Source organism: Pongo abelii, chromosome 21 (assembly GCF_028885655.2).
Source record: "Pongo abelii isolate AG06213 chromosome 21, NHGRI_mPonAbe1-v2.0_pri, whole genome shotgun sequence".
Lineage (NCBI taxonomy): Eukaryota > Metazoa > Chordata > Mammalia > Primates > Hominidae > Pongo > Pongo abelii.
In genome coordinates, this window is record NC_072006.2 from 42,012,051 (window position 1) to 42,030,949 (window position 18,899).

The 18,899-nt window shown below is 44.9% G+C and overlaps 1 protein-coding gene across 2 annotated transcripts in view; it reads left to right on the forward strand.

Annotated features, from left to right (window-relative positions):
* Positions 1-18,899, forward strand: part of CTNNBL1 (catenin beta like 1) — a 180,390-nt gene that overhangs the window by 150,137 nt on the left and 11,354 nt on the right. For both annotated transcript variants that reach the window (XM_002830285.4, XM_054541781.1), the window contains exons 14-15: positions 16,471-16,608; positions 16,840-16,912. In XM_002830285.4, coding sequence (XP_002830331.1) covers positions 16,471-16,608; positions 16,840-16,912 — 211 coding nt within the window. The remainder of the gene's footprint in view (positions 1-16,470; positions 16,609-16,839; positions 16,913-18,899) is intronic.

Below are 18,899 nucleotides of genomic sequence, written 5' to 3' on the forward strand. Positions count from 1 at the left end.
TGGCTTACTTTTTTCCAAGTCTACAGGAGACCTCATTTTCCTTGTGATCTTGTTTTGCCGCATCACTTCATCCTTCTTTTCAGTCTTGTCTTAAAGATACACTTGAGGCTTTTGAACTTCACTGGTGGAAGGACTAATTTTAGTACAGCCCTCCCCTCCCCTGTGTTGGGACCATCCAGCTAAGGCTACCGTGTGCATTGGGAATTACACCAGCATTTTCCCTCGAGGCATGCCTCAGGCCAGAGTGAGAGACTAGGGCTGTGGGGATGTGGGGAGACAGTGACCTTGTTATCTGTCCTGTTTCTCTTTGCCACTTCTTATCCACCTCTCCCCTTTCATAAAATGTACCTTCATTCATGAACACCAGCAGATAGGTAGCTGTGCTTTTCATTTTTGTGATTTCCCTATGATCCCTAAACTGAGTAAGTCCTCAGAAGTTTGTGGATTGATTGAATTGATTAACTGGGGCTTTCTTCTTTTATACAGTGATACTACTGCAAGATAAAAGGCAGAGACTCTAAATTCTGAGGCTGCACTTTAGATACTAGCATGTTCCACCACAATTCTTTCATTCCAATTCACCCCAACCCCTTTGTTCTTTAATTAAACTTTCCGTTTCCATCTTTTCTACCCTATACAGTAACTTGGGCATGAAGGACACTCAGTGGTTGTTAAATTGCGGGAATAATGTACTCCTTCTCTTTATCTGAATGATAATTAGAAACAACTTAAAATTCCCTGGACTTTTATAAGGAAACAGCTATCAGACAGTTAGAACTCCAGCCTTGATGGAATCCGTGATGTTATCTGCTAGGGAGGTTTTGAGGGGTGGCAAAAGGAAGACCTGGGATTCAGGGGACCTAGGATTTAAGAGCAAGCACCGCCTTTAAATCACTGCTTGTCACTATGCCTCATGTAGCCTCAGTTTCTGGGCGATAAAGTGATACTAGCCAAGATGATCCAACCCCTCAAGCTTCATGTTTTCCTTCATTGCCTCAGGTTAAGTTAAACATCCTTTGGTAACTCTGCCATTTTTGGACGATGGAATGAACTAAAAGAGCAGTGATAGGTTGGTCAGTGACTGACTGGTCTTCTAGATAGAGGTGCAGCAGTCTAGTAGAAAAGGTAATCTTGCCACTTCTAGCTCTGAGATCTTGGATAATCAAGGTGACCTTCCTAAGTTTTGTTTTCTCATCTGTAAAATTAGAATAAAAACACCTCCCTTTTGGGCCAGACACAGTGGCTCATGCCTGAAGTTTGGGAGGCCAAGGTGGGCAGATCACTTGAGGTCAGAAATTTGAGACCAGTCTGGCCAACAAAGCAAAACCCCATTTCTACTAAAACTACAAAAATTAGCTGGGTGTGATGGCGCACACCTGTAATCCCAGCTACTCGGGAGGCTGAGGCATGAGAGTCACTTGAGCCTGAGAGGTAAGGGTTGCAACAAGCCGAGATTGTGCCACTGCACTCCAGCCTGGGTGGCAGAGCGACACCCTGTCTCAAAAAATAAAAACAAAATGCCTCCCGTTAAAGGTTATTATGAAGACTAAGCATAAAGTATAGAAAGTACTTTGCTCTGTAAGTAGAAGTTGCCGCTGCTGCTGCCGCTAGAATTTCCTAGCTTCCTTTGGAATTCTTGTGTAATTTTTTAGTAAGCCTTTTAGTAAGCCTTTTTAGTAGCCTTTTTAGTAAGCAGTCCTTTTCCTGAGAGCATCCTCCTTGCAGAAGGAGTCGCCTAGCAGAAGAGAGCATTGGCACCATCAGATGCTTTATTTGAGGTGCAGCTTAGACTTTTTTTGAGGGAGACCGAGTAAGTGGCTAGGTGTCAGGGAGCAGTTTGCACATAGCTGTTAGGAAACTTGGCCTGCTTCCCAAAAGATTATCTATTATCAGCATTGAAGAGGGTGTGAAATTGATTAGCACTGACAGAGAGTAATCACTGCAGCCACTCTCCCGGCATTCACAGAGCTGCTGTGTGCCACGGGCACCAAGGCCGTGCCTTTCCCTGACAAACATCTGTCTCCTTGATGCCAAAGCCGTTTTGCTGGGCACTGGCAAACATTCCAAGGCCATTAGTGCTCAGCAGCCTCAGTGTTATGCAGAGAGCCAGGGCGGGTAGGGGTGAGGGATGTGTTTGTGAGCAGTGTTTGCTGCCAGCACTCAGGCGCCATCCTAGCAGATGAAGCCGCCTCACAGGTGTAAAGTGACTTAGAATAACACGACCTCCTTTTCACCTCTGCCTCATGCCGTCTTCTCTCTGAAGTTGCAGACAGTTTGTCTCCTTGCCCCCCATTAAATTTGAATGTCCTACACCAATTGGGAGCTCAGCAAATATTTGTCTACTTGAATTGAATGCTTATTTTTCAGGCATTTTGAAGACATTGACTATCAGATCAGTAGTGAATAATCTCTCACACACCTCACCAAGTCTGCAACCAAAAAACCTAAGATAACAGGCTCAAGTATTGGTATTTTTATTGTCTCAGCTATCACCTTCCCTGTGAACTTCAGACTTCTCTGGGCACAGTGCAAGTGCCCATGGTTTGCAGTTGACCAGGTCACTAGAGAGAATCTAGTCATTTGGCAAATGTTGATGAGGTGACCACTCTGGGAATGTGCAAGGCCAGACACCGATTGGGGGTGAGAAGCGAAAGTGCCAAGAAAAGAATGGGCCTAGAGATGGTGCCGCAGACGAAGGCTGGAGGATCCAGGGAGTGGGGAGAGGTCATCTAAGGCCAGAGTCACCCTAAACTCTAGGGGGGCTAGTTTTGTGGCTGAGCATTTGTGCTGAACCTAAAAAGCTAGGGATGTCTAGGGCATTTCCAGCCTGGAGTGAAACAGCAAAGGAGCAGCAGTGGGAAGCCAAGTGAAGGGGGAGAGGAGGGGGTACCTTCCATGAGTGGAGGGTGTGAGAAGAAGAGCGTGGGTTTTATAGCCAGGCTTTTTCCTGGTTCTCCGACTGTGGGCAAACAGTTGAACTGCCCTATCCTTATTTTCTTCCGGGATGGTGTTTGTTTTGTGTTTAAGGTGTATGTCCCAGTTTGTGTACTTTGAGAAGTTATGTATGTAGGGATATGGTGTCGGTGAATGTATTATGCACGAAAGCTGCTTGCACAGGGCCTGGCACACAGAAGGTGGTCAGAGAACCTTTAGCTTTCTTTTCTCTACAAGGACTGTTTGTGTCCCCCTGCCCCGCCCCCGCACACGTGTACACACCCACTGTCCTCATTCCCTGCTACTGCAAGGTTTTGCATGACTTGACTCTTCCCTGCTTCTCCAACCCCTTCTCCTGCCACTAGGCCCCTCCTGCCACACAGCCTTTCTTTCCTTCTTTACATTTGCCACTCCCTTCTGCCCTGAGCCTCCTCTCTCCTATCAGGTCTCAGTAAAATGTCGCCTCCTCAGAGAGGCTTTCAGTGATTACCATTTGTAAGAGAGCCCTCTCTCCCCAGCTGCTTCAGAACCTGTAATTATTTCATTTATTTGTTTATTCTGTGTCTCTGGGACTGTAATCTCTCCTGTTCATCGTCTTCTCAGGACATCGTGCTTGACATTCAGTAAATGAAAGACCACTGCTCATTAGGTGAAATTAATATCTGTCTGTGAGTATTAAGGAAGATAGGGCGAGTCACCCTGCACTTTCCACGTTATTCCTTAACACTAATTTTTAACCCTGATTTTTGTTTTCTCTGTGATTAGACCTGTCACCAAAAATATTTAAATACAGTTCTGTGGATCCTGTGGCATAACTATAGCAATATTTCACAAGGAAAAATACTTCTACTTGGAAGAATCAACAGGACTGACAGATAATTCTATACACATTCAGTTCAAATCATGTATTACAATAATCTGTAACTAGCAAAGACTTCCATGTCTTGGGCAGTGGCCTTCTGCTTTTATGTTGTATTCAAAGTCTGTGAGATTCCAGGTCCATAATGTCTCTGGACATACCCTAGGGGTTTCTGGTGAACAAGATTTGACCTGAACTTTTCAAGGGCATGTAATTCTTGAGACCCATCTAGTGAGCAGCAGTTCTTGTGATCCGTAAATATCCAGGGTTCTTGTCTCAGCAGGTTTCAGCTGACTCTCCGAATGACTTGAAGCCCAGAAAATACTAAGATGCCTATTGTTGGGAAGGCATCCTGACTTCTTGTTGATTCCTTCCCGTTTCCATTGGCTAAGTGTACAGAGCATGCCTGGCTTTTGACTGTCAGAAAGAAGACATAATTATATAGGTACTAGCAGGAATTTTTCTGAAAGAGGGAGGAGAGCCTTGGAGAGAGGTTTTCTCTTTTTTAGTTCCTGGGAAAATTATACTCAGCAGGTTTGTTCAATAAGTGTTCTTACCACATACTTTGCACCGTAATGACTTACAAATTGCATGCTAATTTTGTCACAGTTAAATCATTCCAGGCTTTACCTGAAAAGAAAAAGATGGACTCCTTGTAATGAAACAGTATCCACAGGACTTGATGTCTTAAACAGACTTTGTCCTTTGCATTCGAAGCTCATTTAAAGATTTATATGGAAGGGGGTGAAGTGCAGGAGTGAATGTGTGGGGTACGTGCGCCTAACACACTGGGTGAGATAGTAGACAGTGAAAGTGTGAGGCTGCCATCGATTCTTCTGCTAACTTGCTGGAATATTCTGGGGCAAGCTTTGAAAAAGAATCCTGCTGAGAGTTCCTCCCAGCTCCCTTCCCACTGCCAGCTTTTTTTTTTTTTTTTTTTTTTGAGACAGGATCTTATTCTGTTACCCAGGCTGGAGTGCAGTGGCATGGTGTGATCACAGCTCACTGCAGCCTCAAACTCCTGGGCTCAAGTAATCCTCCCGCCCCAGCCTCCCGAGTAGCTGAGACCTCAGGTGCGTGCCACCATGCCCAGCTAATGTTTGCATTTTTTTGTAGAGATGAGGTCTTGCTATTTTGCCCAGAGTGTTCTCAAACTCCTGTGCTCAAGCAAACCTCATCCCTCAGCCTCGCAAAGTACTGGAGTTTCAGACCTGAGCCACTGCGCCTAGCCTAGGCTCTTCTTTAAACCTGTGGTTCCCAAACTTTCTCAGTCCATAGATTTGCCAAAACACAGCTTACAGTCAGTAAAAGCTAGTGACAAAGGGGGCTGGGGGCAGAGGACATGGTGCTTTTACCACTCTCATACCCAGTTTCGACCATTTGCTCATTCACCCGCTACTGCCTCCCTGCCTGCCCCCTTGCCAATCACAATCATCCTTTTTACTCTTGGAAGAGAAGTCAGAGGACCTGAATTCTGGTCCCACACCTCTGCCACTTACCTTGCAGTATGACCTTGGGCACTATTTCGCCTTCCTGATCCTCTCTGTCCTCATTCAGTGGTGCTAATATGCTCTCCCCCTACCAAGCTCATAGGCTGGTTGCAAGGTCTGATGAGATCGGGGCTAAGTGCCAGGGCCTCCCGAATCTCTGCAGACTCATGTAGCCAGCTGCCACCTGGACATCACCCATAGGCTCTTCTGACTTAGCGAGTCCAAAACCAGGCTTGTGTCCCTAGCCCTGTATAATCTCTTCCCCTACTCCCCATATTAGGGCAGTTTACCAGTTTGACCAGATCAAAAACCTAGGCATCATCTGTTTACTCCTCTCCCTCCACCTCCCACCTCTCATAGTCTGGTCAGCTTTACCTCTGATATCTCTGCAGCCTATCCACTTTTCTCTCTCTTTGCTACCAATACTTACATTCAGGCTACCATCATTTGTTTTCTTCCATTAGTGCAGCACCCGCTTAACTAACTAGTCTGCCTATCTGTAGGTTTGGGCCCTCCAGTTCATTTTCTACACAGCAGCCAGAGATTTTTCTAAAATGAAAATTCATGTATGCACTTCTCCACCCAAACACAGTAAACAGTGGCCTTGCATCGCCCTCGGGATGCAGTCTAACTTCCTGCGCTGGCCTCATGGTGCCTCGCCCAGTTTGGCCCCTGCTGGCTGCTCTAGCTACATCCCTCACCCTCGTGATGTGCAAAAGCCATTCTGTACCACTCACGCTTCCTGACCTTGTGCTTTCTCAGACCTTCTAGACATTGGCCCATTGCTCTGAACTCTGCCCAGAATACCTCTCTGTGCCATCTTTTCCACATCCCTTTCATGAAGCTGGCTAATGTATTACTCTGTATCCTTCAGAATTTTGGCAAACAAATTAGTCAATAAACATGTATTGAGTGTCTGTCGTATACTAAGCATTCTGCTTAGCATTTCTCTGACAGCTTCTGCAGAAAGTCTTCCCTGAGACCACCTGGAGCCCCTCCTGTGTGCCCTAAGTGCACCCTTGCACTCCAGCCTCAGACTGAAGATCAGGGACTCTGGAGCCAGACTGTGTAGACATAAATCCTGGTTCTGACTCCTACCAGTTGGGTGATTACAAGCAAGTTACTTAAACTCTCTGCTTCAGTTTCTTCATCAGTGAAAGGATGAGAATAATAGTACCTATCATGTAGGATTGTGGGGAGGATTAAGTAAATGTAGTATATGTAAATCACTTGGAATATTTCCTGGCACAGGGAAGTATGCCCTAAGTGGTAGCTATTATTACAAGTATTTTGGGCCTGTATGCTTATCTGTCTCTCCCTCTAAACTAACTCAGTCTTCACAAATAGGGACTAATCTTATTTACTTTCTCCTTTTCTCCAGTAGAGTTGTCGTTTTCAGCCTTATATTATTGCATCGCTATCACAGAAGTACTGATTCTCTCAAGACCAGAGTATAAGTTGTCAAAATTCAAATGAGCAGTCTGGGTTTTTTTTTTTTTTAGCGGGGGATGTAAATTTAGAAATTGACTGAATTTAAGTAAATTTAGAATTTGCATCACACTTGTGATGGCGGCATCATGGTAATATGGAAGGAACATGAGTATGGCGTCATGCAAGCCCAAGGTTAAATCACAGCTCTGCCACACGTGATCTCTGTTCACTTGGGAAATGCCTTGCCCTGTGTGTGTGTGTCCATTTTCATGATAGCTTTATTATAGGGTCATTTTGAAGATTAATGAGATTGTTTGTAAAAGCCTGCAACATGCATTTGTGCTGAGACAGAACTAACATGTAGCCAGTCACTTGTTTGTGGGCAAAGCTGTGGCCTGAGAGCCTTGGATTCTTACCAAAACTGCCATCAGTTAGCTGTGCATTTTTGAAAGAATTTTCTTTTACTGATTCTCCAGCCTCAGTTTCCCCAGCTAAAAGACTTGCAGTTTCTAGGATTCTTCTCTAATAGTCTGCCCTATTTTAGAAGCTTTTGGAGGAAGATTTATTTTGCTGGTGTTGATGCTTCTCCCATCTCTAGTTACTTCCCTCTCCCGTGGTTCAAGTTTCTCCCCTTGCTTTGGAAGAAAGCAACTAGCATTTTCCGAATAGTGAGGCAATTCCCATCCATGACTAGAGACCGAGTGGAGGCTTCAGGTTTCGGCTCTGAGTCATGTCCCGTGTTATTAAGGCAAGAGAGGTTCATGTTGGCTTCATAGCAGCCTCTTTTATGACTGTCTCCTTTTATCAGCAAGGGGCAGCTCACTGCCTGTCAGGTGCAGATTAGAAATGACATCCGCATGCTTATTTGGAGGGCTTGCGACTTAACTGCTGAAAGAGATGGAGGCATGTGGAAAGATGGTGATTTGGTAGTGCTCCCAAGGACAGATTAACATGTAAAGTGAGTATGTGGCTGGAAGAGGGGGAAATACACACACACAACCCTGCAGAAATGGCACCTTGGCGCTACACATACCACCTCCTTGTGTATCTTTGGAGATGAATCTGTTTATTTTAGCAGCCCCCAAACAGGCTTATGCTGCTGTGAATTGCAATCTGTTCTACTTAATGCACCATTCACTGAATTACCATCTAAGTTTTTATTCTAGCCCTCTCTTATGGAATGAACAAAACAAAACCTATCAGAGTATCTCTCTCTTTTTTTTTTTTTTTTTAGCTGTCTCAGATTGCATGTGGAATTTGCTGGTGTAGCTATAGATTTTTGTTTCCCTTTTAAAATTTTCTTGAATTTATAGAGAAACTATAGGCCAAAAAGCTAGGTGACCTTACATTTTAATGCTACTGGTTTGCGTTAGTCTCCAGATATGGCATAAAGAAAAATATCCCATCTATTTGTTTATATGCTAATACTATGAAAAGTCCATAAAACACAGACTTTTTCCTTTTTTGAACTGTGAAAGTGAACACAGCCTTGGAGCCAAATTTGCATGGGTTTCTGTCCTGTTTCTGTTCTGTTTCCTGTTCCCCGTGAGCTTTTTGGCCTTAGGAGAGATTCATCTCTTTAAGCCTCAGTTTCCCATTTGAAAAGTAGAAATAGTAATAGTTTTTACCTCTTGGAATTCTTGCGAGGAAAAATGAGAAATCCGTGAAAGTGCTTAGCACAGTGCCTGGCACTCAGTAAGGACTCGAGAAATTTCACTATTGTTAGGATTCGGTTTTTGCTGTCATCTCTTGCCAGCATGAAAGAACTAATAGAGAAGGCCTGGGACTATGGAATCACATTCCACTCAAGTCTCCAACTGAAACCCAATGGTAGTCATTTGGCATCTGTCTCAATTTTTCCATCTGTGAAATCTGAAAATGTTATTTGTTGTACATACCCAACACAGGGCATGTACAGCAGGTAAGATTAATGCAGGTGCCCTGCTTTGCACAGTAAAAAATGCTGCATGAATGCTGAGTTGTCATCGCTTCACAAAGAAGGCAGTCACCTTCAGACTCTTCGAAGGTGAGAGTTGAGTGAATTGAATTGTGGAAGACTCCCTTTAAATCTTAACTCTCCTGTCTTGTTCAGATACAGTCCAACGTACATATAGATTTTCACTCTGAAGTTTTGTAAAGTGAGAAATATTTACGACACTTAAGGAAGTTACTGGATTCTTGGAACGTCCCTTTAATCTCTGTTCATCATATTCCCATTTGAAGCGTACATGATTTGCATGCCCCTGTTGTCTTAAAATGGCCTAATGTCACAGCAGATCCAGGGATTGTGTCTCTGTCACAGGGAAGATGAATTTATTGGTGAAAGGATGAGTTAATCATCAGTGTTGGCCATCATGTCCTGTTGCGGTGGTGATGTGTGTCTCCAGCTTGAGGCATTTCTCGTAGCAGCTCCTCTCTCTGGGAACACCATCAGCCAACATCCTGAATCCATCCACATACCCATATGCAGGTAGAAATCTGTTACAGCTGGCTAGACATGCCACAGATTATCAGAGCCAAAAGGGCCTTCAAGAGCACCGGATCAGGGAAACAGGGGTGAGGCACACTGCCACTCTCCCCTCCTGCAGTCAGGGTGGGCATTGCTAATGATTTCAGGGCTGTTTCCCACTGAGCTTCGCCTCAGCTTCACGACAGTTTTTTGTATCATACTCTGTACTCACTGCAGTGGGTTGAGTTGGCACTTGGGATGAACCCTGTTTGCCTTCCCTGGTCTAGTGCAGGCTTTCTGTTTCCAAACGAAGAAGCTGAGGCCAAGAAAAGTTAAATGACTCGCCTAAGGACACTAGTAAATTAGTATTTGATCTGGAATCTGATCCCATCTTCTTAGTACTCTGTTCCACCTTGGCAGAGGAACTTATTTGTAGAATTTTAATATATATCATAGTTCAGAGGAGTTCCAGTATCTAATTTGAATGCTTCCTGCGCTCACACAAGGTCTCTTGAGAGGGAAAGTAGGCAAGGGGAAGCTGGGTGCCTTCTTTAGAATGGGATATTTGTAACCTGTTAGTTCAGTCTCCATGTGCTAAGGAGGTTGGGCTGCAGGTATGATCTCCACACGGGCCAGCTAACTTCCCTCTGTTCTTTGTCTAGCCATTTTTAAAATATGTCTCATTGGTCAGTGGGGCATAATTCAGTTTTTCCCTACCACTAGAGAAACAAGTCCACTTGTATATCTTTAGTGCGTAATGGTCAGAGTATTATAGATCAGACTCCTTCACTTCCTCCAGAACCTTTGATGAGGGAAGGTATAAGGCAGGGAGAAGCTTGTGATGATAATTTTTTTCTAGAACTTTTACATTGCTTCTCCAGAGACTGAATCCTAGCCATCCGATCATGAGTGAAGTTGACAACAGCCATTTTGGAGTTTCAGGCACCCTTCGAAGTTCTTTCAGATGGCCAGCTCTACCTCATCACACACAGATAGCCAAGGAATCGTCTCGAGTCCTTATCTCAAGATCAGCTTTTTATGTGGCATCTTGGGGACCCATAAAAGGAGTCAGAAGTGTATTAATCCATTTAGAAGTCGACACTGTCTGTATGGAGTAAGATGGGAGAGAATAAAGGTGATGCCATCTTCTTTTTAAAACAGACCAAAACTTGAGAAGATAGAGAACTGTGCCCACACTTTCTCACTTTCTCGTTTTCCATAATCATTCTGCTTATTTTATTTCCTTTTAAACACTGAGTACACATTTATGTTTGGCTTCCCTGAATCCATTTAACAGTAAATATTCCATGCCACAGAGTTGTAACAGGCTAGATAAGGTGCTATTCTGACAACAGTCAACTTCACTGCATGCTGGTTTCTATGGCACTTCTAAAACTGTCAGGGCAGAAACTTCGTCTTCAGAAGCCAATCTCTGTTTCATCTCTGTGCATGTTCAATGCAGCAGTGATGATGCCTTTCTTGGAGATGAGCTATAGTCATATCTCAGATCTACATTTGAAAATTTCACTTTCAAATCATGTGGCCATATGGCTAAAAGTAGAATGTCGAATTGAACATTGTCAGAGTCTTGAAGTTCTGAGGAAAGAGAAGAAAGTGGAGTTTGGCATTGCTCTCTTGAGTTTGTCCTTTCTAAATGACAATATAGAGAAACTAGAAGGTGCAGTGTGTACCTGCCTGGTTAAAAGAAGATCAGATGATGGAGAAAAGTATGAAAATGGAAAAAATCACCAGGGGTACTTCTGACCTAATTAGAGAAACTTAATTTTGCTAAGCTCCATTCTTGAGCCTCCCTATCACTCTAATATTTAACGTTTTCCTTTGTTCTCCAGACAGCTCTGAAATCTATACCCACACAAACATGGTAGCATGAAAAGAGCATGGACTAGGGTTTGAGTCCCAGTTCTGCCACCCACTAGCCTTGAGGAGCTTGTTCTGCCTGAGCCAGCTTCCTCATCTAAAATGAGGGTAAGAATCCCAGCCTCTCAATATTATTATTATTATTATTTGAGATGGAGTTTTGCTGTGTCCCCCAGGCTGAGTGCAGTGGCGTGATCTTGGCTCCCTGCAACTTCTGCTTCTGAGGTTCAAGTGATTCTCCTGCCTCATCCTCCCGAGTACCTGGGGTTACAGGTGTGCACCACCACTCCTGGTTAATTTTTGTATTTTTAGTAGAAACAGGGTTTCACCATGTTGGCCAGGCTGCTGTCAAACTCCTGGCCTCAAGTGATTCGCCCGCCTCAGCCTCCCAAAGTGCTAGGATTACACGTGTGAGCCACAGCGCCTGGCCCCTGCTTCTCAATATTTCTGAGAAGTAAAGGAGTTAATATACAGAAAACCCTTGGCACTATCCTGACACATAGTAAGTTCTCAGTAACACCAGCTGCTCCTCTCTGGTAGGTGGGTAATGATAGCAGTAGTTATTATCCAGACTGCCTCACGCAATGCCTAGTATGTAGTAATCAATCAAAAATAATATGATCTACCGAGAGCTGTGATCTAATAAGCCAAAAAAAAAAAAAAAAAGCCTCCCCTTACCCCTTTCTAATGTTTCCATTAGTGATACTGATGTCCCACTGTTGTTCTCTCCAAGTTGACTTTTCTGTGCCTTTGTGCATGCTCTTATCTCCTCTGCTTGGAATGTCCTTTTCAGCCTGTCAAACTCCTTCAAAATCCAGCTCAGATGTTACATTTTCTTTAAGCATTCCTGACCCCACCCCCCAAATAGACTTAGTCCAGCCTTCTTCTGGGTTCCCACAGCACTCAGTACAGTTTGAAAGGTCCTTTATAATAGTCATTATTACATTTTTCAAAAATAATTTCATATTGATTAACTTCATTAGATTATAAGCACCTCGATTATGTAGACTGTTTTATCTTTGCTGTCCCAGCACAGCACCTGGCACAGTTAGCTGTTCAAGACATCTCTCTTGAGTGAGTAAATGAATGAGTTCCACTCCGGGTTCCTGTGTTTGTGACCTCCAGGGGCCTCTTCTCTTCCCTTCCCCTTCTCACGTAGGCTGATGCCCTGGTCTTCCAGCTATGCAGTCTACCTGCTTCTTGATGCTCTAAGCCGATGTGTCCATCATTTGGCTGTTTGCATATTCTGATTCATGACGTTTTCCTGCACAGTGCTGGCTGACACTCTGTAGCCCATCATATCTGACTTCTCTGGCTGGCCTGTATGCCTACCATCAGCTCGCCCTCCAAGGCACAGTCCTTCCCCATTTCCTGATGTTTTCACTTCTGCCCCAGCCATGAAAGTCTCAGCACACACAGCTCATTAAATAGCTTTGAACCTCTCCCTTCTTTTTTTTCAGTACTGTTTGGTAAATGCTTTCCAAGAGCCTACTAAGGGCTGGGCACAGCGCCTCACGCCTGTAATCCCAGCACTTTGGGAGGCAAAGGCGGTTAGATCACCTGAGGTCAGAGGCTGGAGACCAGCCTGGCCAACATGGTGAAACCACATCTCTACTAAAAATACAAAAATTAGCTGGGTGTGGTGGTAGGCACCTGTAATCCCAGCTACTTGGGAGGCTGAGGCAGGAGAGTCGCTTGAACCCAGCACTCCAGCCTGGGTGACAAGAGCAAAACTCCTTCTCAAAAAAAAAAAAAAAAAAAAAGAGCCTACTAAGCAAAAAAATGCTGCACAAGGTGCTTCCTAGGGTACAAAGATGAGCACAGTACAGCTCTTCTTTCAAGGAACGCACACAAGGAAGAGGCACAGATCTGAATGGCTAGTTCAAGGCAGGCCGTGGAAGGTACCACAACAGAGGTACAAATCCAGGGTGTAGGAGGTTGAAGGACTGAAAAATCATATCTGCTTGGGGTTCTCAGGGAACATTTTGTGAGGCACATCACATTGTAGACTTTCAATATATGATGATAGAGACTGAGGAGTGGGTGGTACCAACATGAGGAGCAAGGCGGAGACCAGGAAGGGAACGCAGGCCTGTCTGGGCTGAGCTGGGGTGAGGGGGAGTGAGCAGAGAGTACGGCCAACACAAGTCATTTCTTGTAGGGCCCTCACACAATGCGAAGACCATACCTCTAAGGTGCTCCATTCCGCTGTCTTTGCCCATCATGTGCCCTGAAACCTTACCCAAAAGTCACTTCTTCCAGGACGCCCTTACATTTCACCCAACCCCGATCAGCACCTGTCACTTACAATTTTTTTAACATGTGGGCACGCTGTACTTACTTTCTGGCCATTTCCTAGAAGTTTGTGACTTCCACCGACCTCTTCAGTGGTTAAAACCAGGGCTTCCCTTACCTCCATTTTCCTTATTTTTCTGCCTTAATTCAGTGCTTACGGTAGTGTTCTTGCCATTAGGCACTTAGTAGGGCCAGAGTTCTCAACACTGTACCAAGTTACTCATTTCCACATCAAAGATGAATCAGACATGATTCCTATCCCTGGGGAATCCGTTTTCTAGCAACTGGTAATTATGAGCAACTTAACCTCTGTGTGCTTTGGTTTCTAATTCATACAATGGGATGAATAATCCCTTCTCTGCCCTTTTTAAATTTGGTAGTAACTGCTGAACACTTCAGAGTTCTGGAGCAGGAAGTCATGATTATCAGCAAATGAGAAACTAAAGAGAACGTTCTATTTTTAAACTCATTGGACATGAGTCCAGTGCTCCATGACTACCTCGTGAACATTAATGCTATTACCAGATTACCAATGAATTTGCTACTAAATGAAGCTAGGAATTAGTGTTAGTGATTTGCCAGGCAGTGCAGGGCCTAGCAGTCTGCAGGCCAAAGAGGGTTCAGGTTTTGTCAGGGGCGCATGCTGCATTTCACACATCCAACACCCCCCAGGCCAAAGCTCTAATAAGTCACAGGAGTCTCCTTTGTAACCCTAGACCTCTCAGACTTGCTGTCCTCATATCCAGTCCTCCCAAGTAGATTCACTCATTTCCACATCAAAGATAGAGGCCTCATAGGAGCTGAGATGAAAAGTAGCCTTGTGTTGCTACAGGTTGGCCCCCCGGGTAAATAAAGAAGTGCATTATCTGTGTCTAAATAGTCTCTGAAGGATTCTTGGTGGAGATTGATGACCACAGTGGTGAGTTCTTCGAATGTGGAAGAGTGGAAAGCTGGATCCCAAGGGCTTCCATCAGTGACAGGAGCCCGAGCTGTCAGAAGGAACGGTGGCCATAAAGCTACCAACAGAATTATGAAATGGATTGTTGCCATCAGAAGCATGTATTGAGCACCTGCCTTCTTAGGCCCATGCGATAGTCACGCAGAACAAGTCCCCACACCGAGTTCTCACTCCTGAGAGCTCATAGCCCAAACCAGATGTCTTACTAGATGCAGTTGTTCACACCTGTAATCCCATCACTTTGGGAGGCCCAGGCAGGAGGATCACTTGAACCTAGGAGCTCAAAGAACAGCCGAGGCAACATAGTGAGACCCTGTCTCTACACACACAAAAAAGTTTTAATTAGCTGAGTGTGGTGGCATGCACCTGTAGTCCTAGCTATTTGAGAGGCTAAGGTGGGAGGATCACTGGAGCCCAGGAAGTCGAGGCTGCAATGAGCTGTCATCACGCCACTGCACTCCAGGCTGGATGACAGTAAGACCCTGTCTCAAACAAAACAAAAAACAGAGATGTCTTTTTTCCTCTCATTGTCTCATTGGCTGCATAGATGTGTACTGAGCTAGGGCTCTACCTTCACAGAGCTCACAGTCCACTCTCACGAAATAAAGGCTGCAGACAGAGATAGCTGGTGGGGACTGAAGTCAGTGTGAAGACGATGGGGAGGAGAGGAGGTCATGTTGCAGAGTGGTTTGTCAAGGTGCTGTCAGCAATTTTAGAAAGGAGCAGTTGTTAGCCTTAAAATCAGGAAAGCCTTTGTTATGGACGTAGCTGAAAAATGATGTGAGCTTGAACCATACCCTAGAATCCCAAGGAGGGAAAGCAGTAGGGCCCTGAGCTGTCTTGGCAGAAGTGTTCACAGCGCCCAGGATGAGGGGTGAGAGGATTGGGGTTGGGGGATGGTAAAGATGTTAAAAATTGATTGCACAACTCAATATATAAAAGCTATTAGGTTGTACACTTTCAATGGATGAATTGTATAGTATGTGAATTATATCTCAATAAAGCTGGGCTTTTTTTTTTTTTTTTTAAAGCAATCTACTAGGGAGGACTGGATATGAGGACAGCAAGTCTGAGAGGTCTAGGGTTACAAAGGAGACTCCTGTGACTTAATTAAGGCTTTGGCCTGGGGAGTGTTGGACGTGTGAAATGCAGCATGCCCTCTGACAAAACACCTAAGCCAGAGGGCATAGTACGCAAGTTGGGTGCCTGTGCCATTGGTTTCAGAGTTATGGAGAAAGGGGACCTTTCTCCCCTGTGTTTAACTTGATGTGGAAGGGAGATTTCAGTATACAGATGCCCCTTGGCTTGCGACAACATTGCATCCTGATAAACCCACCATAAATTGAAAATATCATGAATTGAAAATGTGTGGCTGCTGGGCGTGGTGGCTCACAACTGTAATCCTAGCACTTTGGGAGGCCAAGGTCAGGAGTTCGAGACCAGCCTGGCCAACATGGAGAAATCTTGTCTCTACTAAAAATACGAAAATTAGCTGGGCGTGGTGGCACGTGCCTGTAATCCCAGCTACTCAGGAGGCTGAGGCAGGAGAATCGCATGAACCAGGGAGGCGGAGGTTGCAGTGTGCCGAGATCGCACCATTGCACTCCAGCGTGGGGGCAAGAGCAAAACTCCATCTCAAAAAAAAAAAGAAAAGAAAATGCATGGCTGACTGGGACCTGAGGCTCGTCACCACTACCAGCCTTGCAGGAGAAGTACAATTTCTACTGCATGCCTGTCACTCTTACCTCATCATTAAGTCGATCTATGGTAGGTCAGGGGCCAACTGTATCTTACAGAGAGATTATTTATGGAGGCCCAAACCAAAGAGTGAAAAATGAGTGGAAGCAGATAAATAGCTTAGATTTGTATCCCTTCAGCTTATTTTTATTTTAGCTTTTTTTTTTATGTGGATGAGATCATTTTGGCCCTGATTTGTCAGATAGGAAAAAATAGGCTTTAAGCTCGCCTCCTGGGGCCTCTATAGTCCATTAAGAATGAAGAATATGAAAGATACTTTAGAGTAAAGGGAGATGTAGACAAATCAAAAAGATGAGGTGGTTTTCTTTTGCTGTTGTTATAGTTGCTATTGTTGTGTGTATTATGGCCAGACTAGGAGTCCATTCTTTCCTCCCATTCACTGTCCAGCTTTTATTCCTAAACGTTCATTTGTTTCTAGGACATGGTCCGGCGAGGAGAGATCATCGACAGTGACACCGAGGAGGAGTTCTACCTCCGGCGCCTGGATGCGGGGCTCTTTGTTCTCCAGCACATCTGCTACATCATGGCCGAGATCTGCAATGCCAATGTCCCCCAGGTAGGAGGGTCTTCCCCTGGATGGGCTTATCCATCCCTGCCTCCTTCCTCGCCAGCTGCTTAGGCGGACTCTCAGGGAAAGAAGGGGGTCACGCTGTCCTTGAATTCCTTTACTCTACATCAGCCTTCTGTTTCAGGGATGGGGTGAAGTAAATCATTTCAAGGTGATACATTCTGGTGTGTCAGGACAAATGGTTGTCTTTCTTTCTCTACCCATTTTTTCCCTTATTAGATTCGCCAGAGGGTTCACCAGATCCTAAACATGCGAGGAAGCTCCATCAAAATTGTCAGGCATATCATCAAGGGTGAGTTGGATGCTACTCATGTCTGGGGCTCCAGAGGATTAGATGATGCTTACTTTCTGAGCCTCTGTCAGTATCCCTGGTATTTGGTGCGGAGCGTTTTCTGCACTGAAAGCTTAAGTTGTTGTCTATTTCACTGTGTGTCCAGGTCATCTTTGTCAGAATACTGAAGACTAGCCTCATTGTTCTCTGCCTCTGACCCTCCAGTTCCAGAACTTACACCCATAAACAAGAGTCACAAGGGCTTGAAACAGTTGTTAAATTTTTTTTAAAAAGCAAAACAAAAAATTCAATTCCAAACTACACATAGTGGAAGGAAATTGCTTTCTTAGGGAAAAAAGCAAGGAAATGACAAGAAATACAATAGTCCTTTCTTATCCACAGTTTTGCTTTCAGTTACACACAGTCAACTGTCCAGAAATAGATGAGTACAGTACAATAAGATATTTCGAGAGAGAGAGGCCACATTCATATAACTTTTTTATAGTATATTGTTATAATTGTTCTGTTTTATTTAGTTATTGTTGTTAATCTCTTACTGTGCCTAATTTATAAATTAACTTTTATCATAGTTGTGTAGTTATCATAGGTGTGTATCTATAGGGAAAAACATAGTGTACATAGGTTTCAGTACTGTGTGCAGTTTCAGGCATCCATCGGGGGTCTTGGAACATCCGTCGGGATGCAGGGGACTACTGTAACTGGAATTCTGCAGTGAATTGAAGCAATGTGGAGTGGTGGAGAGTATGCCTGCCTTCTGGGCCTAGCTCTGCCTCCCCTAGCTGCAAGCCTGATCACAGCTAGGAGAAATTTTGCAAAGGTTACAGGAGATACTACAGCGTCCAGTCTGTACCTGGCACACAGTGGGTGCTCAGTCAGTGTGGGTTTCCCTCCTCCTCACCCACCCCATGGAGTTCCTCAAATGCTGTTGGATCTTTGACTGGACCTGACTCAGCTGGAGAGGCCACCAGTCGGTGAGCAAGCCCCCAGTCACAAGGCAGGGCCCCTGTTCTGAGCTCTGAATGCAGCCCCACCGTCAGCCACCTAGGCACTAACTGGGGAGTGCTGGCTGGTACGTGTGGCGGTGGAGGCCCATGTGGGAATTTCCAGTACTGACAATGGCGGAGTTCAGGGAGTGTCCAGATGGACTGGGTAACTGTAGACAAATCAGTGTTCCCCTCGGGCCCTCATTCTGCCCATTTCTAAGATGAAGGACTAGGCTAGATTTACTCAGAGAGCTTGCCTTTAAGTTGCTTTTAGCTCCCATTCCAGGTGGCAGATGAAATGTGAAGATAAACGTAGTCCACACAGTGAAGTGGAGCAAGGTTAAGAGCGTGGGCTCTAGGGTCAGAGGCTTCTGGATCCAAATCTTGGCTCTGTTGTTTACTCTGTTACCTCAAGCAGGATACCAGTTGCTCTGTGACCTCCTAGAAAGGGCAAGGGGATTGAATGAGGTGACAGAAGTTAACAGTGAACGTTAGTGTGAGTGTTACAAAATACCAGGAAGATCATTGTCATCATTATTTTAAGTGAGGCATGGCCAAAATCCTGTGGGAAGCCTTGTGAGAGAGGTGGCATTGAGCTGGTCTGAGAAGCTAGGACAGAGACAGTCCAGAAAGAAAACAGCAGTGTGAGTGAAGGCATAGGGGCTGGAAATCTCGTGTCTGCTCAGCCCTCCCCATCAGGGAATGGTAAATCCATTGCACCCATTTTGTAGATGGAGAGTATGAGGCATTGGAATCTGTCGTTTTCTCCTCAGAGCAAAAGAGAGTAAAGGGGTCTGATGGACACACCTAGCCCCACTCATGCCTTCCGGGGTGACACCCTGGGGGCTCCTCCTCATTCTCAGTGTCAGATTCGCGTGAATTACTGCTCAGAGCCTCATTTCGCCTCCTCCCTAAGGTGTAGCTGTGGTGATTTGCAACTCCAGCCTTTAAATGGCATTTACTTCTAACGCCCACATGTTCAGTTAGAACTTCTTTTTACCCTC